This window comes from Pan paniscus, chromosome 14, assembly GCF_029289425.2.
Source record: "Pan paniscus chromosome 14, NHGRI_mPanPan1-v2.0_pri, whole genome shotgun sequence".
Lineage (NCBI taxonomy): Eukaryota > Metazoa > Chordata > Mammalia > Primates > Hominidae > Pan > Pan paniscus.
The window spans coordinates 103,420,298-103,436,321 of record NC_073263.2 but is presented as its reverse complement, the minus strand read 5'-3'; the positions used below and the strand labels follow the sequence as shown (position 1 = coordinate 103,436,321).

The window sequence follows — 16,024 nt, the reverse complement described above, 5'->3', positions numbered from 1 at the left end:
ATTTCAGACACAGTTCAGATGGCTTTGCTCCCTGACAGAGCTTCTCTGCCCAGGGACACCAGAAGATGACAGCTCAAATTGGAGTGTCCTGTCTGGCTGCTTTTCACTGTCCCTGGAATAGTGTGACACCCTCCTCTGCCCCTTATATTTCTGCCCTGACTTCTTCAACATTCTCCTGGGCGTTTATCCTACCCAGCTGCTGTTCTGTAGCAGCTACTGCGGCTGTCATCTCCTCCTCCCAGGGCTGGGGAGCATATTTGGGAGTGGGGTCTGTCTATCTCGCTTAATCACACCTTCTCTCTTTCCATTCCCTCCTTTTTGCTCCGTGTAGCCTTTCAAAATGACAAACCTACCCTTCCTGCAGCAGAAGGGAGGGTCCTGCAAGTTTTGGTGGACTAGGTGAGGAGTGGAGGCGCCTCCCTCCAACCCGGGGTTGGGGGTGGCGACGGGGGGCGTTGGTGCTGGAGGGATTAGCAGGGAGGGCGGAAACCACCTCGCCCTCCAACCGCTGCTGAGAGTTTCAGTGCACCGGGAACCACGTTAAGACCGAGAAGCCCCAACCAAGCCGCGGAAGGCTCGGGAACCAGCGAGTTGCATCTAAGAAAAAGCGCCCCGATGTTCCTTCAATTCCACCTGCTTTGGCTCGGCCTCTTAGCACCCCATCCCTGCAATCCATCTTAGCTTTCTTTCTTATTATTTTTAAATCATTATTATCTATACGTTTTGTTTCTTTCTGAAGAGGTACATCAGGAGGGGGACCACATAGGTGGAGGGGGTGTAGTGGGGTGGGAACGGAGCGTTTGATTAGAGATCTCAGGGGAGAAGATTGGTCTCTCCAGATGCTGATTTCCAAAGCACTTGACAATCACCGGCAGAAGCCGAGAGCGGGCGGCGCCGGCGGCGGCACCGGCCCGCGGGCAGCTGGAGCCCGGCGCTGAGTCCTGCCCAGCGCGACCCGGACCGACGGACGCGCAGAGACCCTGCCGGGACCCGCCCTCCAGCCGGCGCCCGGGGAGCCGCCGGCCGGCTCTACCTCCCGCCCGGGAGCCGGGCAGGGCGAGAAGGCAGCGCGAGTGGCGGTGGCGACCCCCGCCAGGGTTCCTGCGACGAGCGGTGACCAGCAGCGCCCGCAGCCGCGGTCCCGCTCTCCACTCGGACGTGGCCAAGCGGCGGCGGCCACGACCTCCGGCTTCCCGGGATCGTCCGGCTGCGCCCTGGGCGCATCTGCGCGCCTGGCCCCGCGCCCCGCGGAGAGGGCGATGGGTCCCGGTCAGGACTGAGCGCCCCTTCCCCTCTCCCCAGTCCCGCCTGGCGCCCCCTCCTCTGCCCCGAGGGCGAGCCACGGTCTGCGCCGCCGCCTTCCCCTCCGGTGCCCCCGGCTCGCCGTCCTCCCGCGCCCTCCCTCCCCGGACCCGTTCCCGGGGCCACCATGGCCGCGGCCATCGCTAGCGGCTTGATCCGTCAGAAGCGGCAGGCGCGGGAGCAGCACTGGGACCGGCCGTCTGCCAGCAGGAGGCGGAGCAGCCCCAGCAAGAACCGCGGGCTCTGCAACGGCAACCTGGTGGATATCTTCTCCAAAGTGCGCATCTTCGGCCTCAAGAAGCGCAGGTTGCGGCGCCAAGGTCTGTGGGGGTCATGGTCGGGAGATGCGCCCCGGGTCGCCCCCTCCCCGCCTAAACGGAGCTTCTCCAGGCTCCTTCCCTCCCTCGGTTTTCCCGGCCCACCCCGGCCCCGGCCTCCCTTCTGAGCACTCGGGGCGCCGTCGCGGGGACCCTGGAGTCCGCTGTCGGGCAACCTGTAGCCGCCGAGAAGTGCACCCGCCAGAGATGGCAAGTTGGCTGCTCCTCGCCGGCGGCTCCTGCCCTCCGCGTCCCTGCAGGCTGGGCTCTGGGAAACCTGTTCCCCCTGAGTCTCGGCTTCCCGGGAGGATAGGGACTGGCACTGGCTCTGGAACGCGGGGCACCCCTTCCTGCCACACCCGGGGTCGAGCCACCGCTCGCAGTCTGATCTGAGCTGGTGGGGGTTTCCATGGGGTGGGCCTGGCCTCACTTGGTCTCTGGGGTCTCCTAGAAACCTCCCGGGTTCCCAGACCTTGGCCAAATGTGGATATCCTGGTGGTGCCCCCGGCGTGGAGCTGCTGTAGAAGGAGTGGAGGGTGTGTGAACTATGGCCCAGTCCGCTGAGGTTCAGCAGAAGGCTGCTTAGCGCGCAGCCCTGGGCTCTGCAGCCCTTCAGTCAAATCCTGGGATGGGGACAGAGGCTCAGGGAGTCTAAAGAAAAAATCCGAATTGCGGGGAGCGGGGGGCAGAAGTAAAAATCCGTAATATGTGTCAGTTTTAATTGAAAAACTGGCGAATTGCCTGAGATACAAGCCGTTACTATATAAAGGTGACTAGAATAGTTACCTTACTACAGGTATTTCTTTGAGAAACTAGTACCTAGGGTGACCTTCTTTCGCTGCCTTTGAAATGCCAGGGTCTGAGAAGGCATCCTATTCAGGAGCCAGGCGCTTTTGTCTCTCTCTCTGCCTGTCTCTGCATCCAGTTGCTAAGGCTGGTTGTTTTGCGAGCATGTGGTGTGTTCTGTGGGGGAAATGGGCATTGCTGGCTTTTCATAACCAAGTGGGGTTGGTAGGAAACATTGAAGAATCTATTTACGTTAATGGGAGTATATGTTTGCCCAGCACATTACATTGTCGGCTCCCAGCTGCATTTGTTTTAAATGCCCTGTTGTTCCAAAGATGGGGGATAGAAGCATAAGCTATACATGTGTTTCTCAAAGAGTGAGTGCGTGTCCTTACATTTGCAAATTGATGACCAAAAGTTTTGATGCTTTTTTTTTTAAAGGCTAATGCTGAATATTTTAAAAGGACAATTTCTTGTTGTCACATTTAAGAAATTGGAGATTACTTGCTCTTACTATCAAGCTTCAAAGGCGAAGATAGGAAGAAAATCAGAGTGGAAGTTCTGTTAGAGAAATAAAATTATATAAGTAAAATAGGAACTTCTTGTTGGAGAATTTGGGATCAATCATATTTTCAGACCAGTGTAGGAGCCATTAAGAAGAAAATGGATTTTAATTTTCCACATTAGCCTAGAGCCTTATTCAGCCCACCTTTGTGTAATGAGACCAACTCGACTGCCTTAATCACTGTTGATAGACGGAGGATCAATCTATTATGACTTAAATTGTGCTTATCCTCTTATGTCATCAAACAGACTATCTTTTAGAATACAGTTTTCACCACATATAGCTCCAAATTGGCTGTCTACATAAAGTAAATTAACATACTATCTACTAAATAAGCTTATTCTAATATAAACAATGATTCAAACTTGTGTGTATTTCTTAAGAATATAGCCAGTAGATTATTTTATAAATATGAACAATAAATGTTTTGTGCCATATTGGGTGGCGAAGGAGGATTTGCTTTACACTTAATGAATTTTAAGTTGGGGGTTTACTTTTTTGTCAGTATAGAAAGCTATCTGAGTTTTCTAATGGTCCGTTTCTCCATTTTCAACCCTGACTGCTCTGTTGGTATTCCTGATTTTGAAATGATAAGCAATCTTCAATGTTCTGTAAGAAAAATATATTTGAGGTCATTTTTCTACCTTACTTTGGACAGGAAAATAGAAGAGAAGATACGTTATAAGGAAATTGTATGAGAATTTTTTATTCTTCTTATATTTCTTATATAAAAGTATATATATTCTTCAGAGGAGAAAAATACAGATATATCTCTTGAGTATCAGAAAAGGATTAATTTATTAGTATCACTAATTTTAAGCAAAACAAATATTAAGACTTTATGTTATGTAAATTATATACTGACATATAATAGTATGCTTTTATATTATTTTATATAACAATATAATTATTCATTTAATTAAGTATTATTGTAGGACATATTTTCAAGCATATTTACCTTCTTATTACACACTCTTTACATAGGGAATTGCCCTCAGAAAATTTTAAAAAATCATATTTATTAAAGATACAACCTTTAAGTCTGATGGTTTTATATGTCTTTATAGCTGAAAATAATTAATATAACAATTATTGAATCTTTACAATCTGTTAGGCTCTGTAGCAGGTATTATATATATATACATACACAGCACTGAATAGAAGAGTTGAAGTTCCTGCCATCATGGAGCTCACAAACATGGGGTAGAGAGTCATTGCCTATGGAAAGGAACAAATTAATAAGAAATAATAAAATTCAAAGTCCTATAAAGCATGAAGAGAGCTGGGATAAAGAATTATGGAGGAGAGAGGGGTGGGGAGAGGGATCTAATTAGATAAAGTAGTCAGGGTGGGCAACACTGGGATCCACAGGTTGAGAGATGACAGGTAAGAAGGATGCAGAGATTTTAAGAGCAGGTAGAAAAAGCAATGTGTGTGCAGAGACCTTGAGGTGGAAAAAATCTTGTCCCATTGGGAGAAAAAAAAGAGGCATAGAAATTTTAAGCACATTGTCAAGTAGAATATAGTGTGATATGCTTGAAAACAGAATAAAGAATAGCTCCACATTTTGTGTTTTGGGGAAGGGTAATACACATTTTTTAAATGTAGGGTTTTAAAAAAATCCTTTATTAAGTAGTAATTTATTTAATGTAAAGGTTATTGAGTTGGAGCCCTACACCCACACTCTTTCCTATCTCCATCACCCTTACCCCTATAGAAGAGTGATGTTTATACCAGTTGACTTGCTCTTATGAAGGACAGAAATTTGCAAGATGGCTACTAACGGTGTGGTAGGCAGCATGACTGCAATCCACCTTTCCAGATTCAGCTCCATCTACCCTCCACCGACCTCCACAGATTTCAAACACAATACAGTGCCACACACCCCGCAAATTAGTCATATGCTTTCAAATCCTTATCCTTTTGTTTGTGCTTTACTCTGTGTCTAGCATCTTCTCCTCACTTCTACATTCACCTGTTGAAATTATGAAATTATTCTCATTTTGAAAAGCTGAGAGAAAATGCCATCTCCTCTGAGAAGCCTTCATTCATTGGATACAATTAAAAATAATTCTCCTGTGGTATTTCATACATCACTGTTGTTGTTTATATATACCTGATAATAATTAAGTATACATATTCAGCTGATTGTAGGGAAGAAGCAAAGTCTGTGTTTTCTGCATCTTCATAGGCTCTCAAATCTTGATAGAGTGTTTGCCATACACTGGGTTCTCCTCATTGCCCTTGGATTGGAGTGAAATAAGGAAGGTCAATAGGCCCAAGCTAAAAAAGAAAGTATCCTTGAACCAGAGTGATCTAACTAGATAATTTTAGACATAAAAATACTTTTCAAATTTTATACCTTTTTTGCTTTCCCTAAATAAATATAATTATATCTTTTTTTAAGAGATTTAGAGGGATTACATATTTGTGGGTTATTTATAAGAATGCAAGAATATAAACAACCTCATTTTAAAGCTTAACTAATATATGAACAAAGATATTTACATATATTGATTTAGCCAAAGAAAGGGGAATTTACAAGGAAATCAACAGTTTGCAAATAGTTTTATTATTTGGAATCTTAACAAAAATGAAACCTAAAGTAGCCACTGACTACAATGGTGTATAGTGAACATTGTATCCCCAAAAGTGTTATGTTTTTATTATGAATTTTTCAATCAAACAAGAACCATAATTGTTCACAGAATAATAACCTTTCTAAATCTTTGGCATGGCTGCTAATGCAGTTGTTTCTTGAGATTTACTTTTTGGGGGCTGTGATCATGAGAGCTATGGTATTAGGTGCCATGTACGCTTAATCAGCAGGTGCCTGGGCTTCTTACTAACATTTTAACTAAAATAAATTACAGTATGTATAAGGAATGGAAAATGAGGTACTTAAAATGTGTTTTCAAGTTAATGCATAATATAAAAAGCAGAAATGTATGTACACCTATAGAAATAAACTGCTTTGCTCCAGTGTGATAGTGAAATCCATCAGTTATTCTAAGAAAAGTGTCCTTCCTTCTTACAAGGTGCTGTGTAAGGAAACAAGTGTCTACCGTCTCAGAAAATAATCCACAGCAAATAGTCATCAAAAAAAAAACACTGTTTTTGTGCGCTACTGTTTTAGTGTCATTACCATGTGCTCATACAAAGACCACATGCTTGTTTGTTTTGGCTGTTTTGGCTAAGCTAAAACGAGGGAACATTTTTCTTCAAAGCACTTTTTATTTTTTGGAAGATATTTTCTCTTTGGTGTTGGTTTTCTAAGGCCATACCCATTGGAGTCTTACTACATATTAATACCTGTTGCTAACTTTTTGATAATTATAATTTTATTATTTGTTAGTTGTATTGAGGTTAGATCAAATTATGGTCTTCTAAATTAAAATGTTGAGTTTTGTTTTGTTTTGTTTTTAACAAGGGACATACTATAAATACAATTTCTAAGCAGGGAATCTTATGAGAATAATACCAGATTGGTCAATGAAATAATGTTAGAGACAAAAAAGGCATTCATTGTTTATGCATTTTCCTCCTGTGGCTTAATTGTTATGATTTCACAGTCCATATTTGCTATAGGTTTCTGAAAATGTTTAATACCTCAGTAGTTCAATAAGTAAAGTGTAAAATAGTGTAACAGATTAGGTATAATGTAATTAAACATAAAGAAGATGGTTTGCTTTGGGTTTAGTTATATCCATAGATTGAGTTGAGTTTACATATATTAATAATCTATGGCCAACTGTCTGGTGAAGAAATCCTGTGACCTTTCCTAACAAGATTTCAGATACACAAAACCTTCTGTCCCAAAGTTACCGTAATCAATTACGGGCTTCACTTCACATTTTGAATTTGAATACTTTTACATTTAGCCCCAAACTTGTGATTTTTGTTAGTAATTCCATTCTCTATGATGTTACTGTGAGAACAAGTATTTTCAAACCCAACAAGAACCTCCCTTCTCTTTGGTGTAAAGTTACGTCTTCTAAATTTTATTTATTTAAATTTTTTTAAATGGTAGAAATTTAAAAGGAAAGGTTTCTAAATATGATTTATCCACTTAGTTATGGAATTCTGTATTTTTCTTAGATATAATTTATATTAATGTCTCCCGAAATGGTGAGAAACTTTAGCCAAAGAGGACTATGATATTTAGATAATACAAATGTTATATAATATTTCAAATATTGTTTTAGCACCCAACAACTAAAACACACACACACACACACACACACACACACACACACACACACACACACGAATCCAAATCTCTAAGAGACCATTTCAGAGACGTCAATGCAATTTAAAGCCAGTTGCAGTGTTTGCATTAGAAAACAACTAATTTCATAATTTTGGTCTATAATGGTCCAGCATTCAATTTAAGAAACTCAGATCACATGAAAATGTCACCATTTGCTGTTTACTGGGGTGACAGGATACCAGTAGGCATGCGTAGAAATCCAGACACAGTGTCTACACCATTTTATGATAGGTACTACTTTGTCATTCAGAAAAATGTCTCCTTTCATAAAATTAAATTTTGTAATTTATTTTGTGGAATGTATGTTTCTCCCTATGATTTTATGGTTTTTGATATTGGGATTGATAGGAACCCATACGGCATCACCATAGGGAAGGGCCACTTCAAAGTCATTGTCTCACCAGTGCCTGGCATACAGCTAACACTTCAGAAGTATTTGTTGAGTGAATGAAACATACCACATTTGTCAGGACATATATGCAGCAGAAGCATAGAATACAATTGAGACAAATGAACACATAGCAATGGCTATAATTGGATAATTATTATTATTTTTTGGTCTGATTTACTTTTTATTTTATTTTATTTTTTATACTTTAAGTTTTAGGGTACATGTGCACAACGCGCAGGTTTGTTACAAGGTATACATGTGCCATGTTGGTGTGCTGCACCCAGTAACTCGTCATTTAACATTAGGTATATCTCCTAATGCTATCCCTCCCCCCTCCCCCCACCCCACAACAGGCCCTGGTGTGTGATGTTCCCCTTCCTGTGTCCATGTGTTCTCATTGTTCAATTCCCACCTATGAGTGAGAACATGCGGTGTTTGGTTTTTTTGTCCTGGTGATAGTTTGCTGAGAATGATGGTTTCCAGCTTCATCCATGTCCCTACAAAGGACATTAACTCATCATTTTTTATGGCTGCATAGTATTCCGTGGTGTATATTTGCCACATTTTCTTAATCTAGTCTATCATTGTTGGACATTTGGGTTGGTTCCAAGTCTTTGCTATTGTGAATAGTGCCGCAGTAAACATATGTGTGCGTGTATCTTTACAGCAGCATGATTTATAATCCTTTGGGTATATACCCAGTAATGGGATTGCTGGGTCAAATGGTATTTCTAGTTCTAGATCCCTGAGGAATCGCCATACTGACTTCCACAATGGTTGAACTAGTTTACAGTCCCACCAACAGTGTAAAAGTGTTCCTATTTCTCCACATCCTATCACCTGTTGTTTCCTGACTTTTTAATGATCGCCTTTCTAACTGGTGTGAGATGGTATCTCATTGTGGTTTTGATTTGCATTTCTCTGATGGCCAGTGATGATGAGCATTTTTTCACGTGTCTTTTGGCTGCATAAATGTCTTCTTTTGAGAAGTGTCTGTTCATATCCTTCACCCACTTTATGATGGGGTTGTTTGTTTTTTTCTTGTAAATTTGTCTGAGTTCATTGTAGATTCTGGATATTAGCCCTTTGTCAGATAAGTAGATTGCAAAAATTTTCTCCCATTCTGTAGGTTGCCTGTTCACTCTGATGGTGGTTTCTTTTGCTGTGCAGAAGCTCTTTAGTTTAATTAGATCCCATTTGTCAATTTTGGCTTTTGTTGCCATTGCTTTTGGTGTTTTAGACATGAAGTCCTCGCACATGCCTATGTCCTGAATGGTATTGCCTAGGTTTTCTTCTAGGGTTTTTATGGTTTTAGGTCTAAAGTTTAAGTCTTTAATCCATCTTGAATTAATTTTTGTATAAGGTGTAAGGAAGGGATCCAGTTTCAGCTTTCTACTTATGGCTAGCCAGTTTTCCCAGCAACCTTTATTAAACAGGGAATCCTTTCCCCATTTCTTGTTTTTGTCAGGTTTGTCAAAGATCAGATAGTTGTAGATATGTGGCATTATTTCTGAGGGCTCTGTTCTGTTCCATTCATCTATATCTCTGTGTTGGTACCAGTACCATGCTGTTTTGGTTACTGTAGCCTTGTAGTATAGTTTGAAGTCAGGTAGCATGATGCCTCCAGCTTTGTTCTTTTGTTTTAGGATTGACTTAGCAATGCGGGCTCTTTTTTGGTTCCACATGAACTTTAAAGTAGTTTTTTCCAATTCTGTGAAGAAAGTCATTTGTAGCTTGATGGGGATGGCATTGAATCTATAAATGACCTTGGGCAGTATGGCCATTTTCATGATATTGATTCTTCCTACCCATGAGCATGGAATGTTCTTCCATTTGTTTGTATCCTCTTTTATTTCATTGAGCAGTGGTTTGTAGTTCTCTTTGAAGAGGTCCAATAATTGGATAATTATTAATGTATTTAACAACTACCTGCTTGACACTCTGTGTCTATTGGGTACTATTTAATCTTCACAACAAACCCATGTGGTAGGTACACTACATTATCCATTCATTAATACACTAAATTATCCAGTAATTGATAATACACTAATATTATCCATTCATTCATTTTACAAATGAGGAATCGGAAACAAAAATAAAAAGCTTGCATAGCTTTGAAGAGTGGGGCTCGGATTAGGAGAAGATCTGCTAACTGGTTAGCCCATCTGCCTGCCTACTATTTGCCTGCACTTACAAGGCTGAATTTGGCTGAAGAAAAATACGCAGACATATTGGTCCTACTTTAAATTCACAGTCAATAACCTCAGGGGGCCCCTTGGTACATTTCTTTTTTAAAATCCATTTTCACTTAACTGGATCATATTTCTTACCTTACTTCCCTTCAAACCTCTTATGTCTCCTCTCCCATTTCTACTCTCAGCTATATCCTTACTTCTATTTGTCTGACAAAGTAGAAATAATAAGAAATAAATGTTCACATACTCCACAACTGCTTTTATAAGTCTATCTGCAGATCTATCCATTTACTCCTCTTTTTATTTTTTTACTGAACTTGGGGATAAACTCCTAGTGCTGTAATCTAAGTTCAAGACCTCATCAAATTTAGCATTAGACCGTCTCTCCTACTCAGGGAAATCAATCCAGTAATTTTCTTCTCTTCTGCATCATCCTACTGTGTTATCCCACATCGTCCTGTATTATCCTTAACAGTATTTAAATATGCTCTAATATTTAGAACATCTTAAATAATTACCCCATGTTAAAAAAGAATCCCCTCTTGATTATGCGTTTCTCTCTAGCTATTGAATTAATTGTCTGTTACTGGCAAAACTCTTTGAAAGAGAAATTGCAACTATCCTTCTCCCATTCTCTCTTGGACCCTTTCTAAACAGGTGTTTGTCCTCAGTACAAAACTGGTCTTGTGAAGGTCACCCATGACCTGCAAGTGATCAAACTCAAGATTCTGTTTTCAGTCCTTATCCTACCCATATAGTATTTGGCATTCAAATTTTCATAATAAATTTGTATTTTTTACTACAAAGTGGTAAAGTTAGCATCGAAATACTTTTAACCTACCATTTACCCAACCAGTACCCTTTATGCGATCATCTTTTTATAGTGACAATGTATTTGGGTTTCTAATTGAGAGTATTAATACGTTAACTATTCCATGTGATTTGATGTTCAGCCAAACACTAATAGTACTCAGTTGGTATTCGGGTACCATTAGAAGGCAATGCTTGGTGTTTCCTTACTTGGGAAGAATATTCCTTCCATCACACGTATTTGTGTTTGGACAGAGTGGCTTGTCTCTATAAAACAGAAGAAGATGAATGGTCTTTCTGAGAATTAGTTTTTGTATTTAAATATAATAGATTTGTGATTAACCAACGGCTGCTTTTCAGACTCCTTAATTACTATCATAGCAAATAATCATTGGCAAACTAAAATATTAGTTTGCTTAATGATAAATATCACTCAAGTTTAAGCATTATATTGAAAGAAATAGTCAGAAACTTTGGAAGGGCTGTTTATCATAGTTCATTTTCTCTATGTGGAATGTTTTCATGGATAGATTTGTTCCTTATTTTTACACCTAAGGGTTTCAAGTAGTGATAAATGTTCTACCTCTTCTTTATCTACCTATTACACAGACATGATTAAGGTGATGTTTCTACATTTGTGTTTTTAGTTTTTCTATGTTAATTTTTTGTCAAAATGACAAACAGCTTTTAAGGTATAAGCAAATGGCAAAGAGCTGGCAATTAGAGTAGATGAACAAATTTATAGACAGAATAATATTATCTCTTCCATTGAGATTTTCCGGGGTAGCATGTAACTACTTGGCTCAACAGCGAGACATGAATGCAGTGTCTTTTCTCAGGAAACTCTTGAATGATGGATGGGTATTTACTTGTTTGTTTTCTTCAGAATCCAACAATTCTCTTTCTTTTGACAAAGCCTTTAAAATAGTGCGATTCTCATTGCTTAATGTCTTTTTATTACACCACATGCCTCATTTTATCTCTTTGAATTTCTGTAAATAATTCCTGCTTATCCTTGGATACAACATGCCCTTTAAATATTTGTTCATGGCTTTTTTATTCCTCTTACCATTTGGCCAACTTACAATTGTTTAACCCTATTAATCTTTCTGCATAAGTAAATGCCACCAGCACCTTAATCATTTCTGTGGCTTAGATTGTTCAATAATTACCTCATCCTTATTCCAGCAAATGAGATGACTGCTGTTTTCATGAAGAGAATTTCATGCTGAGGCCAAACTTGCGGTAGAGAAGACTGAATGCATTTGCTGTCTTGCTTCTCTCTGGTGTGGGATCTGATCTGAATACAGGGATGAGGATATTGTACAAATCTATGCTAGGTAGAAGCAGTCGTCTTGGTTTCATACCTGACGAATTAAAGGAAAGTGTAGGGAAAGTAACCAGACATCTTCACTGCATCTGCTCAGATGAGAAGTATTGCATACCACATCTCATACTTCTCCCAACAACAGGGTGTTGTTGGTATTATTTTCATTTCATGGATGAGAGGAAGTGAAGGAATTTTTCCAGGGACTCATAGTGGTCAGGGGTAGTATTTGAACACAAGTCTGACAAATATGGGGTACAGTTTTAGAATTAACTCAGTGAATCCTTAATCATAATAAAAGTCAGCATTATACTCTAGTGTCTTCCTGGATGTACCCATAGAACAGGCTAGAATGTCAACCACAAGATTCCCTCTGTTCATTCCTATAATTTTTTATTATTATTATACTTTAAGTTCTGGGGTACATGTGCAGAATGTGCAGTTTTGTTACATAGGTATACATGTGCCATGGCGGTTTGCTGCACTCATCAACCCGTCATCTACATTAGGTATTCCTCTTAATGCTATCCCTCCCCTAGCTCCCCACCTCCCAACAGGCCCCAGCGTGTGATGTCCCCCTCCCCATGTCCATGTGTTCTCATTCTCCAATTCCCACTTATGAGTAAGAACACGCGATGTTTGGTTTTCTGTTCTTGTGTTAGTTTGCTGAGAATGATGGTTTCCAGCTTCATCCATGTCCCTGCAAAGGACATGAACTCATCCTTTTTTATGGCTGCATAGTATTCCATGGTGTATATGTGCCACATTTTCTTTATCCAATCTATCATTGATGGACATTTGGGTAGGTTCCAAGTCTTTGCTGTTGTGAATAGTGCTGCAATAAACATACACGTGCATGTGTCTTTATAGTAGAATAATTTATAATCCTCTGAGAGAACATGATGCAGAAACTGCTGGGACAGTAATGTTACAAATGATGGCCACCCTGCAGAAAAGACCCTTCTCCAGATCTGCCTCCACTCCTTTCTGTTCAATGCATGGGACAATAGTTTTAAAAGTTATACAGGACAGCAGAGTTCAGACACGTCTGTTCCATCATCTCTTAGACTTTCCTTTTGGAGTAAGCCACTAAAGAGGGTGAAGCAAGATTGAAGTTTTCCTACAAGATTTCAGGTATTTCATGTTTGTCTAACTTTTTTTTTCTGCATCCCAATGCCTTTGCATTTTGGAAAATTATAAAAGTTGCAAAAGTTGCTGAAGTTTCCAGAATATGGCACTCATGAGCAAAGGTTTCCTGTTCCCATGCTACTGCTGCTGAACTGACACATTTTTTATCATTAGAAATGCCCCTAGTGTCCAAACACTCCCATAAATGTTATCATTTTTACTTTCTGCATGGTTGTATAGTCAAGTGAAACTGAGATGCATATTACACTGTTAAGTACTTTTTGCAACTTTCTATACTAACAAATCAGGCTAACCTAAAGGTAAAGGTACAATGTTTGTGTCTTTGTGAGTTTTGCTTTTGCCCTATGGTAGTAGTTATAATTAATTCTTCAGCAGAATCTCCCCAGGAACATTCGTTTACAAGCTAAGTCTTTCTATTTGTTCACTTTTTAAAAAAGGAAACAGCACTTTGCAATATCCATTTTTTAGCAATAACTGGTGTCATCATAACTGACTAGCCTCACACTGCTATTCCTTCTCTTTTTTAAATTTTCTGCAACATTCTCATTGGCATCTCCAGAGATAGGCCTGTTGATTTTTTTTTTCTTAAAACCTGAATATAAGAAAATACCCCAAATTTCACCTGCATTTTGTCTCACACATTTCCATCAGTATTATTTACCACTATCCTTACTAGAGCCCAAAGGTCCACAAAAAACTGCCACTCTTCATGGTGTGGTGGGTGCTGGTAAAGCCCTGGAGGCAGACACACTGGGCCTTGTGCTCCCACAAACTGGCTGGAAAACTTGGGCAGGTCTGTTAACACGCAGAGACCTCTATGCAATGAGCCCATTGAACAAGACAATTTGATAGATGCCTCTCAGCTTTCAATTCTTCTTTTGCACGCTGTGTAGAGTCCCTCATGAATTAGATCTTAGAACATTGAGGCAGTAGTGTATTCCTTTGCCAGAGGAATTACATGTTACATTAGAAGGCCACCTACATTGTGGTTTTAATTTGTAGGATGGATACTTAAGGTATCCATGACTTCAACACTATGCAATCTATGCCTGTAACAAAATTGCACCTGTACTCCGTACACTCATACAAACAAGCAAACAAACACAAAAGGCCCTCTGGAGAACAGGACTGTCCTCTAGATGCTGACAGTCTATGTTCAGTGCCTCTCTCCCTGTCTCTGCCTTACCCCCTTTCTTTAGGGTTGGCTTAGACTCCATGCTTCCTGTTAGCTGCTCATTAAATGCAGCCTGAAAATAGTTGGTTAATCATCTTTGTATATTCTATAGATTCTGTATATTTGTGGCACACAGCCCTCCCTCCTTCCCTATAGTCACCCTGCTCTATATTTAGGCATATAAAAGCTACAATTCTCCTGTATTCACAGATTTGAATATAAAGACAGGAAAAAAAAAAGCCTACCCAAGTCTCCACTAAAAGTCTGTTTAATGCCTCCCAGTATTTATAGAACTCGATTCTTCCAGACACTTTTATTTGTTTTATCTTAACAAGTCTCATTATTTTCTTCTAGGGTTCGAATCTGCACAGAATTATTTTTAAAAATTACAGCTTGTGTACATAAGAGCAGTCACACTAGGTACAAAGTTAGAACCCATTTAAAGAGAATAAAGCTTCAATGAGGAAATATGGAAATAATGACAAGCCTAGGAAAAGAGGTCTAACTAACATGAATGACCACACACACACACACACACACACCCCACAATTAGAGTCTCCACAACTCTGATCTGTAACTTAAATGAATGTCAAATTGCCTCACATGAATTTCAGATCTTCAGTCTGAAGTTCTGGTAGATAATATTGAACATATTCCTCAACAACAGCATGCATGCTTCTAAATAGCCACTAGAATTCATTTGAAAAGAGCAATATACAAACAAACAAAAAACCCCAGAAAACTGGCAAGCTGATCTAGATGGCAACATCGGATGAACTAGAAAACTGAGACCACTGGATACTAACTAGTTTGAGATAACAGTAACAGCTAGCTTTCTTTGGAAGAGAGAGAAAAGCACTAAATAAGTGAGGTTCTTAATTTTAATAAGTTGCATTATTCAAACATAGAACTAAAGCTATTAGATTTTTATTAAAAGTGCCTCCTTTGAAAGAAGGCTAGACTAATGTGTTTCTGATTAGCAATCAGCCAGTGAAATTTCAGATTCTCAAAACCATGACAGGATTTTGAGCAGGAAAGACATCCCTTGATAAAACTCTCAGTAAATAGTAATTTTGCAAGTGAAGAAAATAAGTATAAGTCAAGAGAATTGCTTTATGGCTTCAGGAAGTTAGTTATTCTGCACTTACTGGCGCTTGCATTTAAGGTGATTTCATTTAGATTGTATTACACACAGATGGTTTGATTAAACATATGAGTTAATAGTGGCTTGGTATCAATATTGGCTGCATCACTATTGGCTGCAAGCATCTTGTTTCATGAGGAAAAATGGGGTGGGCTGTAAACTGCATATATTGGCATGGTATTTAAAGTTCCAATTAAGAAAGTATAGAACACACACAAATATTGGGTATTTGTCTCTTGGGTTTGTTGTTAAGAAACGTATGAGCCTCTTTCATTTAAATACCTCTGGACACTGTAAAGAACCTTAGATAGACACAAGAAAAGCCAAGAAGCTTAAAAAAAGAAAGAGCATAAGGACAGAAAATAATAATATAATAAAAAAAAGGGAGCGATAAACCTCTAAAATGTAGGTGCCAGAATTCTTGGGATGGGGGACCTTGCCTACTCTTGTATATATTCTCATCTCAGAGTGGCTCTAAGTTATATGGTCCTCTTAAAGCACTTTTTGTTTTGAATAATCTAAGAATGTTGCTAAATTGATAAAACTGAGATATTCCTATGGTTTCAAGTAAAAATAAAGCAACCAATATCTTAG

General features: G+C 39.7%; 1 protein-coding gene and 1 pseudogene across 4 annotated transcripts in view; one reads left to right on the top strand and one right to left on the bottom strand.

Moving 5' to 3' along the window:
- LOC117975661 (uncharacterized) overlaps window positions 1-1,224 on the bottom strand; it is a 91,633-nt pseudogene extending 90,409 nt beyond the window's left edge.
- FGF14 (fibroblast growth factor 14) overlaps window positions 1-16,024 on the top strand; it is a 693,522-nt gene that overhangs the window by 483,662 nt on the left and 193,836 nt on the right. Inside the window, exon 1 of one of the 4 annotated variants that reach the window (XM_003832061.7) lies at window positions 1,130-1,622. The exons of the other annotated variants lie outside the window; for them this stretch is intronic. Coding sequence (XP_003832109.1) covers window positions 1,430-1,622 — 193 coding nt within the window. The 5' untranslated portion in view covers window positions 1,130-1,429. Of the gene's footprint in view, window positions 1-1,129; window positions 1,623-16,024 lie in introns of those variants that run through there. 4 annotated transcript variants of the gene reach the window in all.